A 14,044-nucleotide genomic window follows, 5' to 3' on the forward strand; every position below is an offset into this window, starting at 1 on the left:
CCTATCACCGAGGGGGTAACTGAACCTCCCACCTCCAATAGTCTCCCCCAAGGTGCAAGTAGGCCACACCACTTGGGTCCTACTTGCACCTTCCAGGGCCAATTTATCTTATGGATTCCTGGTTTTAGATTCTCAGGGGCAGGGAGCAGAAGATTATTGTCATTACCAACCTGCGGTTTTACCTCATTATCAGCACCTGTAATTTGAATCCTAAGAGGGGAGGCCCATATAGTGTGTAACATTTTCAGAGCACTGGGTCTGCCATCCCGAGGTCTTTCGTTCAAGTCCCGCAGGGTTTCGTATAATCTTTTTGTCCACCCCTGCAGGGACTGGGAGTCTGTCTTCAGGGCAGCCTTAAGAATACCATTGTAGCGTTCAATAAGGCCTGCCCCTGTTGGATTATATGGCAGATGGAATCGCCATTCAATGTTGTTCTCTTCTGCCCAGCGCTGTATCATCGCTCCAGTAAAGTGAGTCCCTTGGTCGCTCTCGATGACTTGAGGTGTCCCATATGCAGACATCAGTTTAGTGAGTGCCTTAATTGTATATGCTTGATTTGCCTTTGGTACGGGATAGGCTTGCAGCAGTCCACTTACAGTATCAACGCAGGTCAGGGCATATCTCGCCCCCTCAGACCGAGGGAGGGGCCCAATGTAATCAACCTGCCATCTCTGAAGAGGACTATATCCTCTAGCAATGTGGGATGTTGTTTCAGGCAACGGTCTTGGTCTCATCTTCGAGCAAGCGTCACAGTCCTGACATGCTTGGACGATATCAGATAACTGTACAGGCAGCCCCCATGCTTTAGCAGCTGCCCACATTATCTTTTGTCCAGCATGCCATAGCTTCTGATGTAACCATCGGGCAATATTTTCGGATTGTGAATTCCCAATCCATCGAACTCGGGCCAGTGTGTCCGCTTCATCGTTTCCTGGTGACTGCAGGGGTTGATGACCAGAGACATGGTAGACACATACCGTCCTGTGTTTGACTGTATTCCAAATGTCTACCCACATGTCTTTCCCCCAGATCGGTCGGGCGTGGATAGTCCATTCCTGGGTAGCCCACTGCGTAATCCACAGAGTAAGCCCCCGGTACACGGCCCAACTATCCGTACAGATGTTCAGGATGCCATCACCAGGTTCTTTAGTTATAACCATCCACACGGCTCGTAATTCTGCCCATTGGCTGCTCTGACCATCCCCCTCATCAAACCAGATTGTCTCAGTAGAGGGATGGTATGCTATAGCTCGCCACTTGCTCGGGTTGCCTCTGCTGGACCCATCCGTATACCAGGCATCTTCAGGAATAGGATATCTTCCTTCCTGAACAGGGCTCTTCTCTGGTGGAGCGACCATTGGTTCTTTCGGCGTATCACTGCGATATGTCACTGGGCCTAAGATCTTCTGTAATTCCTCCTTGAGTGGAGACGAAGACAGGCTGCTTCTTTGACTTAGATAGGCGACCCATCGTGCTACCGTCTGTGCTTGGGCCACCCCTGTCTTAGGAAGGTGAGTTAGATCTCTTACCCACCCCTGGATCGGTAATGTAGTTTTAACTATAACCTCTGCTGTTTGCGTTATTGGCTCTACCGCTTGTAACGCTGAATAGGCAGCCAATAACTGTTTTTCAATCATGCTGTATCTTTCTTCTGCTCCGTGCCAAACCTGAGACCAGAATCCAATGGGGGTTCGAACAGAACTCTGGCGTTGCCACAGGCCCCAGCCAAAACCATCCTGGGTAACATGAATGTCTAGTTCAGCTGGGAGGGTCGGATCAAATATACCCAATGCCTGGGCTTGTTTAACTGCCAGCTTTGCCTGTTGGAAAGCATCTTGTTCTACCTTCCCCCAGTTCCACGATTGACCCTTCTTGGTAAGCTTATACAATGGCCTCAACAACTGAGCTAAGTGAGGTATAAAGGAGCGCCAATACCCCAATATACCTAAGAACTCTTGTAGCTGTTTTGATGTTGTAGGGACTGGGAACGCTTGGACTTTATCCACTACTGCACTGGGTAGTACTTTGGTTTTTCCGGACCAAATTACTCCCAGGAATTTTACAGATAGCCCCGGACCTTGCACCTTCTGTGGGTTTATAGCCCACCCTCTCTTTTGCAGATAAGCTATCAATAAATCTGCTGCTTGTCTCACCGCCTCTAATGAATCGGACGTTAACAGGAGGTCATCAATATAATGATATAAATTTACATTATGTGGCTTCTGCCACTTAGCCAGATCACGCGCCACCAAATTATGACAAAAAGTAGGTGAATGCACGTACCCTTGCGGCAGAACCTGAAAAGTCCACTGCCTGCCTTCCCATGTGAATGCAAACTGGTCTTGTGATTCTTCACTAATCGGAATACTGAAGAATGCATTCGCTAAGTCTAGGACACAGTGATACGTTTTAATTTCTCTACTTAGTGTGTCCATTAGGGAGGCAATATTGGGTACGGCTGCATGAACGGGCGGCGTGACCTTGTTTAATTCCCTGTAATCCACTGTCATCCTCCATGTTCCATCCGATTTTCGCACTGGCCATATTGGGGAGTTGTACGGGCTATGTGCAGGCCTTATAATACCCACTCTTTCTAATTCCTGCACTGTTTTTGTTATTTCATCCTGCCCACCTGGGAGTCTGTACTGTTTTACATTAGTAATCCGACGTGGCTTGGGCAGACAAATAGGCTCATGTTTTGCATGGCCTCTCAATATTGTCTGAATTGCCCGGATACTAATGCATCTCTGCCGCAACCGGAACTCTCCCACTGTTGTGTGGAGAGCCAGACCCCACAAGATATCAATTCCCAATATGTACTCCGGAATTGGAGCAATAGATACCTTGTACTCCCGTGGTGGGAGGCGCCCGACCCCCAATTTTACCCAAGTTTGGGTGACTGGAACGGTCTGTCCCCCAAAGCCTCCAATCATTACTTTGTTCCCTCTGAATTTTGTTGGGTCTCCATAAATTATAGATGTTTCCGCCCCCGTATCAACGAGGGCCATAACCTTCTGCACATTTTCTCGGGACCAATATATTGTCAATTCCACATAGGGCCTCCGGTCCCGTCTAGAGGCCCTAGGGTGACTGACGTCCCTCATCACGCCATAAACTGGGCCAGATTCAAGTCTTTTACCTCTGATGCCTCTGGTACTGTGACCCGAGGCACCTGAGGTGGCCTCTTTTTCCTATTTGGCACGATAAAGTCTTCTAGATTCCAAACTGTTGTTGGTCGTCGTTCTATAAGCCTTATCCCCGGTCTTTTGGGGCGGTTTTGAAATTTTTGTTCATCCTTCAGCTGTTTCCACAACTGAAGCAGAACGTGATTGGGCTGCCCATCAATTTTGGCAAATTGAACACCTGCTCGGAGTAGATCATTAAACATTTGTTTTCGGGACACCCTAATGGGTCCCGCCCGAGGGGTTCGTGGAGCCGATCTCCTGGCTCGGGCTATTGGAAAAACTTCAGGATCTTCAATTACTCTAATATTGCGCTTGGTTCTTAGGCGCTCCGTTTCCCCCAGGTCCGCTACCAATTGGGCAGCATGCTGGACTGCTGCCTCTGCGGCCACTAGAGGATTCAATATAGAAACCAATGTTCCATACATATGTGAGGGAGCCTGTTGTAAGATTAGGTCCCTCATTCCCGCGGAAAACTTCACCATGTCCGGACTAACAGATACATCTTCATAGACAGCCTCTCGCATGCCTAGTTCCCGGATATAATTTTGTAGGTCTTCCATAGAAGACCACATTCCTGTATGTATTGGCATGTCTGTTTTATTTGACCATACCATACGGCAGGCAGCCATTATCCAATCTACGATCGAATGATTCTCTTCAGGGAACTGGGACCCTGAGTACAATCTCTGCCTCAGGGCAGGATGGACTGTTATAGTTGCTAGTTTAGATACCTCGGAGCCGCTAACTATTACACTTTCTGCTCCCGAGTCCCATAATCGTAACAGCCAGGCTGGGACACTTTCCCTTGGTCTTTGCCTGAAGCGCTGTACTAGATCCATAAGTTCAGTGGGTGTATATGGACGTGCTGTTACGTGTAAATAGGAGTCAGCAGGGGTCCATTGATCAGGAGGCACCCCTGCTGGTCGCTCCTGGACTTTTTTTGTTTTTTGGGTTACCATAGGACGGACTTCTAATAAGTCCGTCTTAAGTGGCTCTTCTAGGTCAGATTTAGTGACCTTAGTTTGATCCGATGTTTCAGGATCCTTACTATCATCCATTGTAATGTATCTAATTTGGGGGGTGTTTGAAAAAAATGATGAATTTTTCCCCGTTAATAGATTAATTTCGCCCTCCAATTTTTCAATGCGGGCTTTTAATAATTGATTTTCATGTTCAATCTTATCTGATTTAACCTCTGCCTGATTTAAAGCATTCAATAAAGGCCAAGCAGCCATGGATGCAGCCATTTGCCTTTCTTTGGTTGTCAAAATATCTTTTTGCAACCCCTGAAAGTATTCAGTTAGATGGTAAGGGGACATATTGCCCGTTACCCGTAAGGGCCCCCATTGTTCGATAATCGTCGCTAATTGAAAATATGGGGACGCCTCAAACCCTGGTATTTGTCCAGGGAGGATTTTCCCTAAGGGGGTGATCTTCTCCCCCTTGAACCAGCTAAACACATTCCACAGGAAAGACATTTTTTTTTTTCCGATATTTGCAGGCTCCTGCCTGGCTCGCCAAATGTATTGGTTTTAAATGTACAGATGGAAACAAAATGTACAGAAGGTATATAAGTGAATGAGTAAAGGGAAAACTCACCAACGGTGGTGCCTTGACTGAAGCAGCTGAGGCAGTCCTCCCTGGTGAGCGATCTCCAAGAGATACTGCTCCAGTGGGAGTCAGCCCTTAAATGAGGTCTCAGAGGGGATGGAGTCAAGCTCCACCCCTTCCGGGAGCACAGCTACATCACTCTCACCTGTGCTCCCACAGCTGACCCCATACTTGCCTCAGCTGATTAATCAGAGGTTCAGGCTGTGATTACCAATCTCCCATACATACAGCTATGCTTCTATGACCGGTCTCGGTGGATTTAGATGGTTTCCTGAAACGAGTGTTGCTCAATTAAATGTGCAGGGGAAAAAAAAAAGATTCATTACGACAATGTAAATTCAAGCTGAACAAGACAGTGGGTTTTTAAGGTTTTACTGCCTGTGAACGTTCTGTTTCCTTTTGTTCTGGTTTTTAATAGTATTGATTCTTTTTTTAAATGTACAAAAGTAAAGTAAGTCCTCCGTGTGTGAACTGGGGAGTTGGTGTACACTGAGAGGTGTAATTGCATTGTATTCTTCAAGGACAGAAGTTCTGGATTCTGCCGTATTTGTCATTTGAAAAATTTAGACTATTTTCCTAAGATCACAGAGTAAATAACAGAAAATCAAAAGAACAAATCAAGTGCAGGAATGCAATACAAGGCATCAGCTCAGCACACTGCATTGCAAAACAGTCAATCACAACGCAATCACCAGCTGCCTGAACAGTAAATTAACATTTCACTGGGATAGATGAGAGGTGAATAAACACAGATATATGTAAATATAAACTAAGTAGAAATAGACGTGATTGTAGATGAGTAAATATGGGAAACCAGCCTCAGTTAAGCAAGCACACTTAATAATTGCTTGCTGTTAATGTCAGGACAGTGTGCCAAAGACTGCAGATGGTGGCCATTATATCTTAAAGGGTTTTTTTTCTGGGGTTTGAGCTATTTTCTTTGCTCAGTCCTAAAGGTTCTCTTCACTGAGAATGAGTACAATTCAGCGCACTTCTGAATACCTATGGTCAAGGTCAGCACTTTAATCTCCTTACCCATAAGGAAAATATCTTTAAACAGTGTTTTCTCCTGGGGCCACTGAACCCACCTGGATCTTGAAAACTCAGCCTGTGGTTCTTCAAAAGTTTAATGTTAAAAACCCCTTGGGTTTTGGGTTTGCAGGTGTGCCCATCTCCCTCAAGGCCACCCTCGTGGTTGTGTTAAGAACAGGAAGGTGAAGAAAGGAGTCTTCTCTGTGCTGTTTCTAAGCCAGGTTAATCTCTGAAGTGATTAATCAGAGTTGTACACTATACTTTATATGTGGCCCCATGGTGACCTGTGCCTGAGTGACATTGTGGCTGCACTCTGTGAACCCCCTGCGTGGGGTTAAACGTTTTAATGCTCTGTAAGGGTAAGAGATCATCCCAGGTTTCTTCCTTGGTCAAAGCAGCATTTCAAAACTGCCCTGGGATGTTGCAGAATTTCAACCCCGGACACCTAATTTGATTGATCCAGAGGATGCAACTGTATTTTCATGAAACTTCTTATTGATTATTAAAATGCTACATGATATATATATATATATATATATATCATTTTTGCTGAGTCTTTCAGGCCGGAATGTCACTTTGGTTTCTTTGCTGACTTTCATTTTTAGTGATTAGTTTTACCAAGCGTAGCCCAACCTGCGCAGGTTTCCAGCTATTCAGGCTGTAGAAATTTTATGCCAGTCCACATCTGAAACGAAATTAAAGGTTTGTAGTTGTGCACATAAAAACCATTCAAAAAGCCATTCTGTATTTTCCAGTGCTGTGACCATGTTGGGAGACTTGCAAAAAATCCATTGATTTAAAAAACAAATGGTAAAAATTGTTCCACGTTCTCATTTACCTGAAGGAATGAGTGAGGGCTGGGGGGAGCCCTCTGTTGCCCTCATTTACAGGCAAAGCAGATGGACTTCATTCAATTCAGGAAAAAGGTTACTCAAGCAGAAACCGTGCTTGTCATGTCGCAGGCTGTGCTGACTTTGTGTGACCGAGGCTGTTCAACCTGGATTTGTAGCGGGAGCACCAATTATCTTTTAATTTAGATGTATATGACTCGTTCCTTCCTTATCTGATGCTGTGTCCTCATGGGGTGATCCGGTTGTTTTTTTCCAGGCAAACCAACATTTATGAAAGCTCCTGAAGATCAGATTGGGATTTCTGGAGGAGTGGCTTCTTTTGTGTGTCAGGCAACAGGAGAGCCCAAACCTCGAATCACATGGATGAAGAAGGGGAAGAAAGTCAGTTCTCAGCGGTTTGAGGTAATTAAGAAAACAAAAATTAAAATAAAATGGAAAAAATACCCCTTATGTTAGCAGGTTTGTCCGTGGTATTCACCACTGCAGCTCAGATTTCTCTGCAACACAGCAATACTAAATCTAGAACTTTAAAGTAAGCTTCCTGCCCTGCGTCACTGCTATCTGTAGAGCCAATGTTGTCATTTGTGAGTGTGATGCTGATTGCACGCACATGGGAGACCCTTCTTCAGGTGAAAAACAGGCATATGCTGAATGGGGTGGCAGATAAAAGTTGTATCCAGCAATGGTTTTCTGTTTTTATTGTGAATGTTGACACGGTACCTCCTTGGCCTGCTACACTGAGCAAACCCAGGGACCTCAACTGCTCCTCATATATCTCGCCCTCCAGACTCATCTTCCTATAGGTGTCCAATTAGGTTCATATTTTAGATAGCAAATATGTTTCCACTGACTTTTTCCACCTTTTTCTTCACTTTGCTTTTTCTTGGATTGGGTTTGTCTCTCTAAAACTGCCCCTGGAAGTGTGACCCTGCCTTTGATGTTTTTGCTTTCCTGACTGGAGCGCAGATGACTTTGTAGCCCAGAGCAGATTGATTCAAGTCACCAATTTTAATCATGATTTTGTATGTGAGCAGGAAACATTGATTAAAGTAATCAATTTCAATCTTGTTTTACATTGGTATTTTTCCCCAATAAAGGTTTAAGTTTTGTTGTGTAGTAACCGTTTAAACATTCAGGTTTGTAAGTAAATATAAGCTTTGAGGTGAATTTGTGGCTTACCAGAGGGATATGTGCTGTTACATGCACTCACGTGAGCAATCTCATACCTTTATTCACATCACTTTTGATACAGAGTAGAGACATTTTTGTTGTGCTGGAGATAGCGAGTGCTATCTGGATATTTTGGCAGATAACTGTTCATTATTATCATTTTTATCATTATTACATCTTTATTTAGAAGAAAACCGTAATTCGGTTAAAATGAGAAAAAGCCAGCAAACCCAATGTGTAGGCATGCTGAGCTACTGCACAAAAGAAGTATCCACAGTTAGCACACTGAGCAGTGCTGCTGGTGTTGGTGTCTGCCAGGTTCTTCCTCACACACACAGCATTTATTCAGGGGGCACGAAGGGAAAAAGGGCTTTCCTGCTCTTTCACCTCATGGTGTTCTAATCCTTATCGCTGAACTGAATGAGTATCTCCATTTGACTGTGTTGCCTTATAACAGCATGGAAGGATTATAGTAGTAGATGTAGCGTTTTGTCTCAGTTCCATATTTAATTTAAAATCCAATAAAAAAAAAATAAAATAAGAAAGTAATTTCTTGAAACATACTGCAGTCACCATCACCTTTCTCTGCCCCATCTGCTGCTGCAGATCCCAGAGCAGGGTTTTTGGTCATCTGTTTCTATTACTTCAAGCAGAATGGTTGTTCCTTCCAGTGTGAGGAATTGCAGATTTCCAGTGGTTACCCTTCTGGTTCTTCCTATCTCCTGTCACCGCAGAGCCTTGTGGAGCTTGCTGTTTTTGCATTTCCATTTTCACTCCCTCAGTCCTGGGCTGTGAGAAGCACCCATAAGCAGCGCTCTTGCAAACCGGCTGGAAGTTTTGCACAGAGGTGATGCAGGTCCCAGGCTGACACGTGTTTCTGGAAGAACACTCAGCTTAGTCTCTCTGTCTGCCCCTGAATTCCCCAGTGACAGCAGGGCTCTGTGCATTTCCCTCATGGTGTTACCATCCGCAGTTCAGTTAATATGTTCAAGTTTTACAGTGCTTAGTGATAGGAGAAGGATGAGCTCGGCATTAACAGTGGCCCGAGGCTGCTCCTTCACTGACTTGCCATTAAGGTGTAGCTTATAGCGATCCAGCTGTAAGCTAACAGGTACCTCTTTCTTCTCTTGGAGTAATGTATGTTGCAGCTTCCTTAGCAGGATGGAGAGGCAATGATTTATTAAGGACTTTATTTATTATGCTGGGGAAGAAGCTATAATTACATCGTTGATGATCGTGGCAGAGTTGCAAGGTACCTGATGCTGAAGGACATTACAACCCCTCGCTTTGTACTGAAGTTAGCATATGCTGTAGGTGCTCAGGCAATTGCTGTAGGTCTGTAACTCTGTTCCTGATTCCACAGGGGTACATCATCCTGCTCTTCCATGAAGGTGAGAGTTGGCACTAAATTGCGATCAGCGCGATTAGTAAAACCATTAGTGCAAATACAGCTCAGATGTTTTAAATCATCAGATCCGCTTCTTTATTACCAGGTTGATAGTTTTTCATGCTTGATTGCTTCACAAAGAACCTCATTGGATCTTCATTTGTTCTAGGCTTCTCAGATGGCTGATACGTTCTTGACTGAAATTTTTGCATTTCTGGACATGGAACAGCATAGTTAGTTACATGCTATTTTGTAGATTACAGGGTGTTATGTTTTGTTTTTAACCCCTGCATTATTTTGACTTTGTTTCCCTTGAAGTAGCTATCGCTTAAGAACTGCTTGCTTTTTGTTGTTAAAGGTTATCGAGTTTGATGATGGGTCGGGATCCGTTCTGCGGATACAGCCGCTGCGTGTTCATCGAGACGAAGCAATCTATGAGTGCACAGCCACCAACAGCGTTGGGGAGATAAACACAAGTGCCAAATTAACAGTGTTAGAAGGTAAGTGGGAAGCGACTTTTGTGTCCTTAGACAGTTCTGGCTTTGGTAGCTGTGTTGTAGCGCTCTTAAATGACACGGTGACATTTCAGCGTGCTTTGGAAAAGCTGCGTTCTTCCTCTTCCATTTGCTGTGATTTCTTTTAGTGATGGAAGCTGTTATTTTTCACACAATCACGAGCAGAAAGGATGGCAGATTCTGAACTTTCCTCAAAGTGTATTAGTTGAATTGTCTGATTGAGGTGTGTTGTTCCTGGCTTGGAGGCCCAGCTAAAGAGACATTTGTATACTTCTCTCATCTGTCTGCTTTGATATAATACCCATCTTCAGGGAATCTGAGAATTGAGTCTGACAATCAGAAACTTAATCTATGTTGCTGCACCTTCTGGATTAAATCAGCACTGTTCTTTTGGAATGGATTTCTAGGTTATTCTTCAGATTTTGAGCTCGATACGGAATTTAGCTGTGTTTACTTTTCACTGTAGTCACGACTTGTTATTCTCTTCCTCCTTTTGAACAACATATTTCAGTCCTTGTCTGATATATGAGGTTTTTTTCTTCTTGCCGTGTTCTATTTCTTCTAAATGGAATGTTTTGTGGAAGAGCTGTGTGGAAGATACAAGGGGCTTGTGATCACTTGATGATTTCTTTTATAGTAGATTGTCAGAATTATTGTTTGCTTTTAAGGCAAAAGGGATTTTTTTCAGCACATCAACGTGTTGCAGTGTTTGTTTACATATAAGATTTTGTAAGTGTGTTGGGATGCTACAAACTCAGGACGTTTGGCTGAATGGATTTTTTTATCTGAGTTTACTAAGACAAGTGAGAGAAGGCTTAAGCAAATTGCTTGGGGTGTGTACGGATCGATGGAGAAACTTTTGAGTAGGGGAAAAAAACTGGGAAGTATTTGTATGGTTTTGAATCATCAGAATCACATGACATTTTTCTGTTCAGCTTGGCTGTGAGAGCACAGGAGTGGTTGTCCCATTGTGAGTGTGCCAGCCGTGCAGAGCGATGCTGTTTGTTTCCTTGCTTTGCCATTGACTTCCCAGATACATTACTGTGGTCCCTTGTTCTCTTTTCCCATTTATAGCATAGAGGTAATCATATTTTCCTCTCTGCTCTGTGACAAAGAATACATCAAACAGCTGTAATGTGCTCAGGCACTCTGATGATGGGAGTCATAGAAATCATTCAATACTTGATGTGATTGTGTATCTTGTTTCTGGAGGTGGGGCATCTTAAAGGATCAGCTTGCTCTTCAGCAGTAGTATTAAGAGATGGATAACAGGTGCTATAGACTTGAAAACTGTTGGGGAAAAAAAAAGCTGGTCCCTTTTGTTACTCCTTGCCTTTGCAGCCATGTATGCGAGTACACAAAGCTCAGCAGAACTCTTTCAGCATTTTCCTTGCAGATCTGCATTTAAATGATTCCTACAACTGGATTTTTTGTGATAGTAGATGCTTTAATAACTAACTGTTCCACGAACATTCCTGTTTCCTTTGGTTGCTCTTGCCTTTATGTATCTTAGATCTGCATGCACATGCACACACGCACTAATAATTTATTTGCTCTGTGTTAAATGTTCAAAGGCCCACAGAGACACGCATTGCATAAAGGAGCATAACAGTATTTCTCAGCTCTGTGGAGCTCCTGCTGAGTTCCTGATGAGGTAAAACTTGCAGACCACCGCATAAATAGGGAATGCTATGAAACACTAGGAACAGGAAAAGACATGCCTGTGCTGTTTAAGAGCTATGGAAGCAAAAGTCAGTACCAGTCAAGTACAGAGCCTGCTTTTCTGTTTGGAAACTGCCTTAAATTGGGGCTAATGCTGATTTTAACGTGATACCATGAGGTCAAAAACCACCTGCAGGCTTGGGGCTGTGTTTTCCTCTCTACCTGAAGAGTATCGACCCCTTCCAGGTACTCTCATAATGTGTAAAATTAAGAAGTATTGCTGTAAAGTGATTTGAGCGTGCTCATGCATATGGAGTTGTGAGCTAGCTTACAGAGGAGGAAGAGCCATGTGTGTTGGCTTAACTTGATGGAGCAGGTGAGCTCTGTTACGATGTACCTGCATTGAGAAAAACACGTTTTGTATCTTGCTTTCTTTTCTGAGATTTTAAGGAAGTGAGTTTATTTTTTTTAACCACGCCGCTTCATCCCACTCTGTTGTCTGCCATAGATTACACCGTTCCTGCATGTTGAGAACGTGACATTTTTTGCTGATAAAAAATTCTTCAGCTGATGGGTTTGCAGAGCAGATATTATCAGTCAGTGCTGTTTGTGGCTGTGTTCAAACAGCCTCAATGGTCTGTAAAATACAAGCGTAAAGAACCCCGCCTCTCTGGGCTGCCACTGCTTTCCTCACCTGAATTTAGCAGAGCTATTTGGAAATGACACGTTTCACGTGGAACGATTGATCCCCTCAAGGCTGTCAGCTAGGATTGGATTTTCCCTCTGCTTCTGGGGTTAAAATAATTTCTGTAATTGCTCTCAGGTGGCATTTTGAACGATGCAGATATTCTGCACTTCCTTTCAAGAATTTGACTAATGTGGCGGTCCCTGATGCATGACAAAGCTCTATCAAAAACGTCCTTATGGTTACATGCTGCTAAATACAGAGTACATATTGATTTTTACATTAAAAATCCTTTATAACAATAAGTTTTAATGCTTCTGCACAATTTGCTCTTTAGAACGCGGGCCTTAACATTAAATCCTGAAGTCACAGTCAGGGTTTAGCAGGCTCTTATTTAGATGTCTTTGTAGCTGACTAATCTGGAGCTTTATTTTATTTAGATTTGCGCAACGTTTTACAGATCAGAGGCAGATAATCCTTTCTAATTGCTAACTTATTCTGGTCTGAATATTAAGAGAGAAGCCTGAGTCCAGTCTTCTCAAGGAAAAGGGGATCCTCGGATGTGAATCTCTTCTAACAGTTCAGTTCCCTGCTGCCCTCTCATTCTCACTCCCTTCTCTCTCATTTTTTTTCTCCTAACCGCAAATCCTGTTGTGTACAAACTACGTATATACTTGGTGTAACTGGAAATTATTTCTTCAGTTGATAGTAGAAGAAACAGACGTGCATATACCTTCTCTTCTCATTTCTCCCGGGTAGCTGATAAGCTGAATTATGTATGAGTCATATTGAACATTTCTATCTTTTTTCCAATTATGACCTGGAGCAGCACAGAAGTACGTTCCTGCCTGCCTGGCAGAGGAGGAAAGCAGTGCAAGGAGGGGAGGCTAGAATCAATATGCTGACACACATTCCCTAGAAAAGCCTCGGGGACAGTTAGTGGCTCTAACAAATTAATAAATATATCATTCAGGTGTAATGTTGAGAATTACCAAGCGTTTTAAATAGGAAGATTATATGAAATGGGAGTAGGAAGGATGCCAGCTCAGAAGGACGTGGCTGCAGGCAGCCTGCGGCAGTGCCGGCCTGGTGCCCTCCCACCCAGCTCCACGCTCAGCACTGCAGCCGTGCTGGGAAGGGTGGCAAGAATGGTGCTTGTCTCTAGTCACCTGTAGGCTGAAGGCTGCCTTCTGTCTGTGGATTCCAGCAGGTAGAGAGGGAAGAGCAATGCATAACTGGTCTTCGAGGGGTGGGCGGGGAAACATGGATTGTTTGGGAAAGGAAGAGAAGGCTCAAATACAGACTGTTTGGTCAGTCCCTTCTCGCAGAGCTTTCCAGCTTGAACATTGGGTTGCAAGCTTTATTCCTAGAATTTGGAAACTAATTGCAGTTGATTTGTCAGTGCACTTAGATTATTTTTTTTTTCCCTGTGCTGTAACCCAGAGCGTACAGCCATATCCAAGTGATACTGAATATATTCAGAGTTTCATTTCCCTTTTGTTTTTAAGTAGGTTAAATGAAAATGAGACTCATCTCCACTTACTGTTTCCAGCATAGATCTGTGCAAATCCCCTATGCAGACTCCTAATAATACGGCATAGAGCTGTCAGCCCAGAGAGCAGCTCCTGATTCAGAGGACAGGTAGAAAAACTAGGGAAGGGGTTGCCTGCACACCAGCTTTCAGCATCCAGGTACCCTGGCAGGTTGAGTTTCCCTGGTCAGATTCATTCTGTCAGGAATCAGGGAAGTTTTGGTGCATCTCTGTGGAGCTGTGGAATGTCCCAGGGCTGGAAGCACCTCCACATCACTGTAATTTGCTGATTACTGAACCATGTCATGAGTTTTATTTCTTTCACCATCTGCCAGCTGTATTCCAGTTCCTAGAGTTATTCTGTTTAAAGTCTGTACATGATAAACATTTGACTGTTACAAATGATTTCTGCAGA

General features: G+C 43.8%; 1 protein-coding gene across 16 annotated transcripts in view; it reads left to right on the forward strand.

Moving 5' to 3' along the window:
- PTPRF (protein tyrosine phosphatase receptor type F) overlaps positions 1-14,044 on the forward strand; it is a 342,731-nt gene that overhangs the window by 166,585 nt on the left and 162,102 nt on the right. For all 16 annotated transcript variants that reach the window (XM_072343754.1, XM_072343753.1, XM_072343759.1 and 13 more), the window contains exons 4-5: positions 6,936-7,081; positions 9,595-9,736. In XM_072343754.1, the coding sequence (XP_072199855.1) occupies positions 6,936-7,081; positions 9,595-9,736 (288 nt within the window). The remainder of the gene's footprint in view (positions 1-6,935; positions 7,082-9,594; positions 9,737-14,044) is intronic.

The sequence above is a fragment of the Excalfactoria chinensis genome, chromosome 8 (assembly GCF_039878825.1).
Source record: "Excalfactoria chinensis isolate bCotChi1 chromosome 8, bCotChi1.hap2, whole genome shotgun sequence".
Classification (NCBI taxonomy): Eukaryota; Metazoa; Chordata; class Aves; order Galliformes; family Phasianidae; genus Excalfactoria; species Excalfactoria chinensis.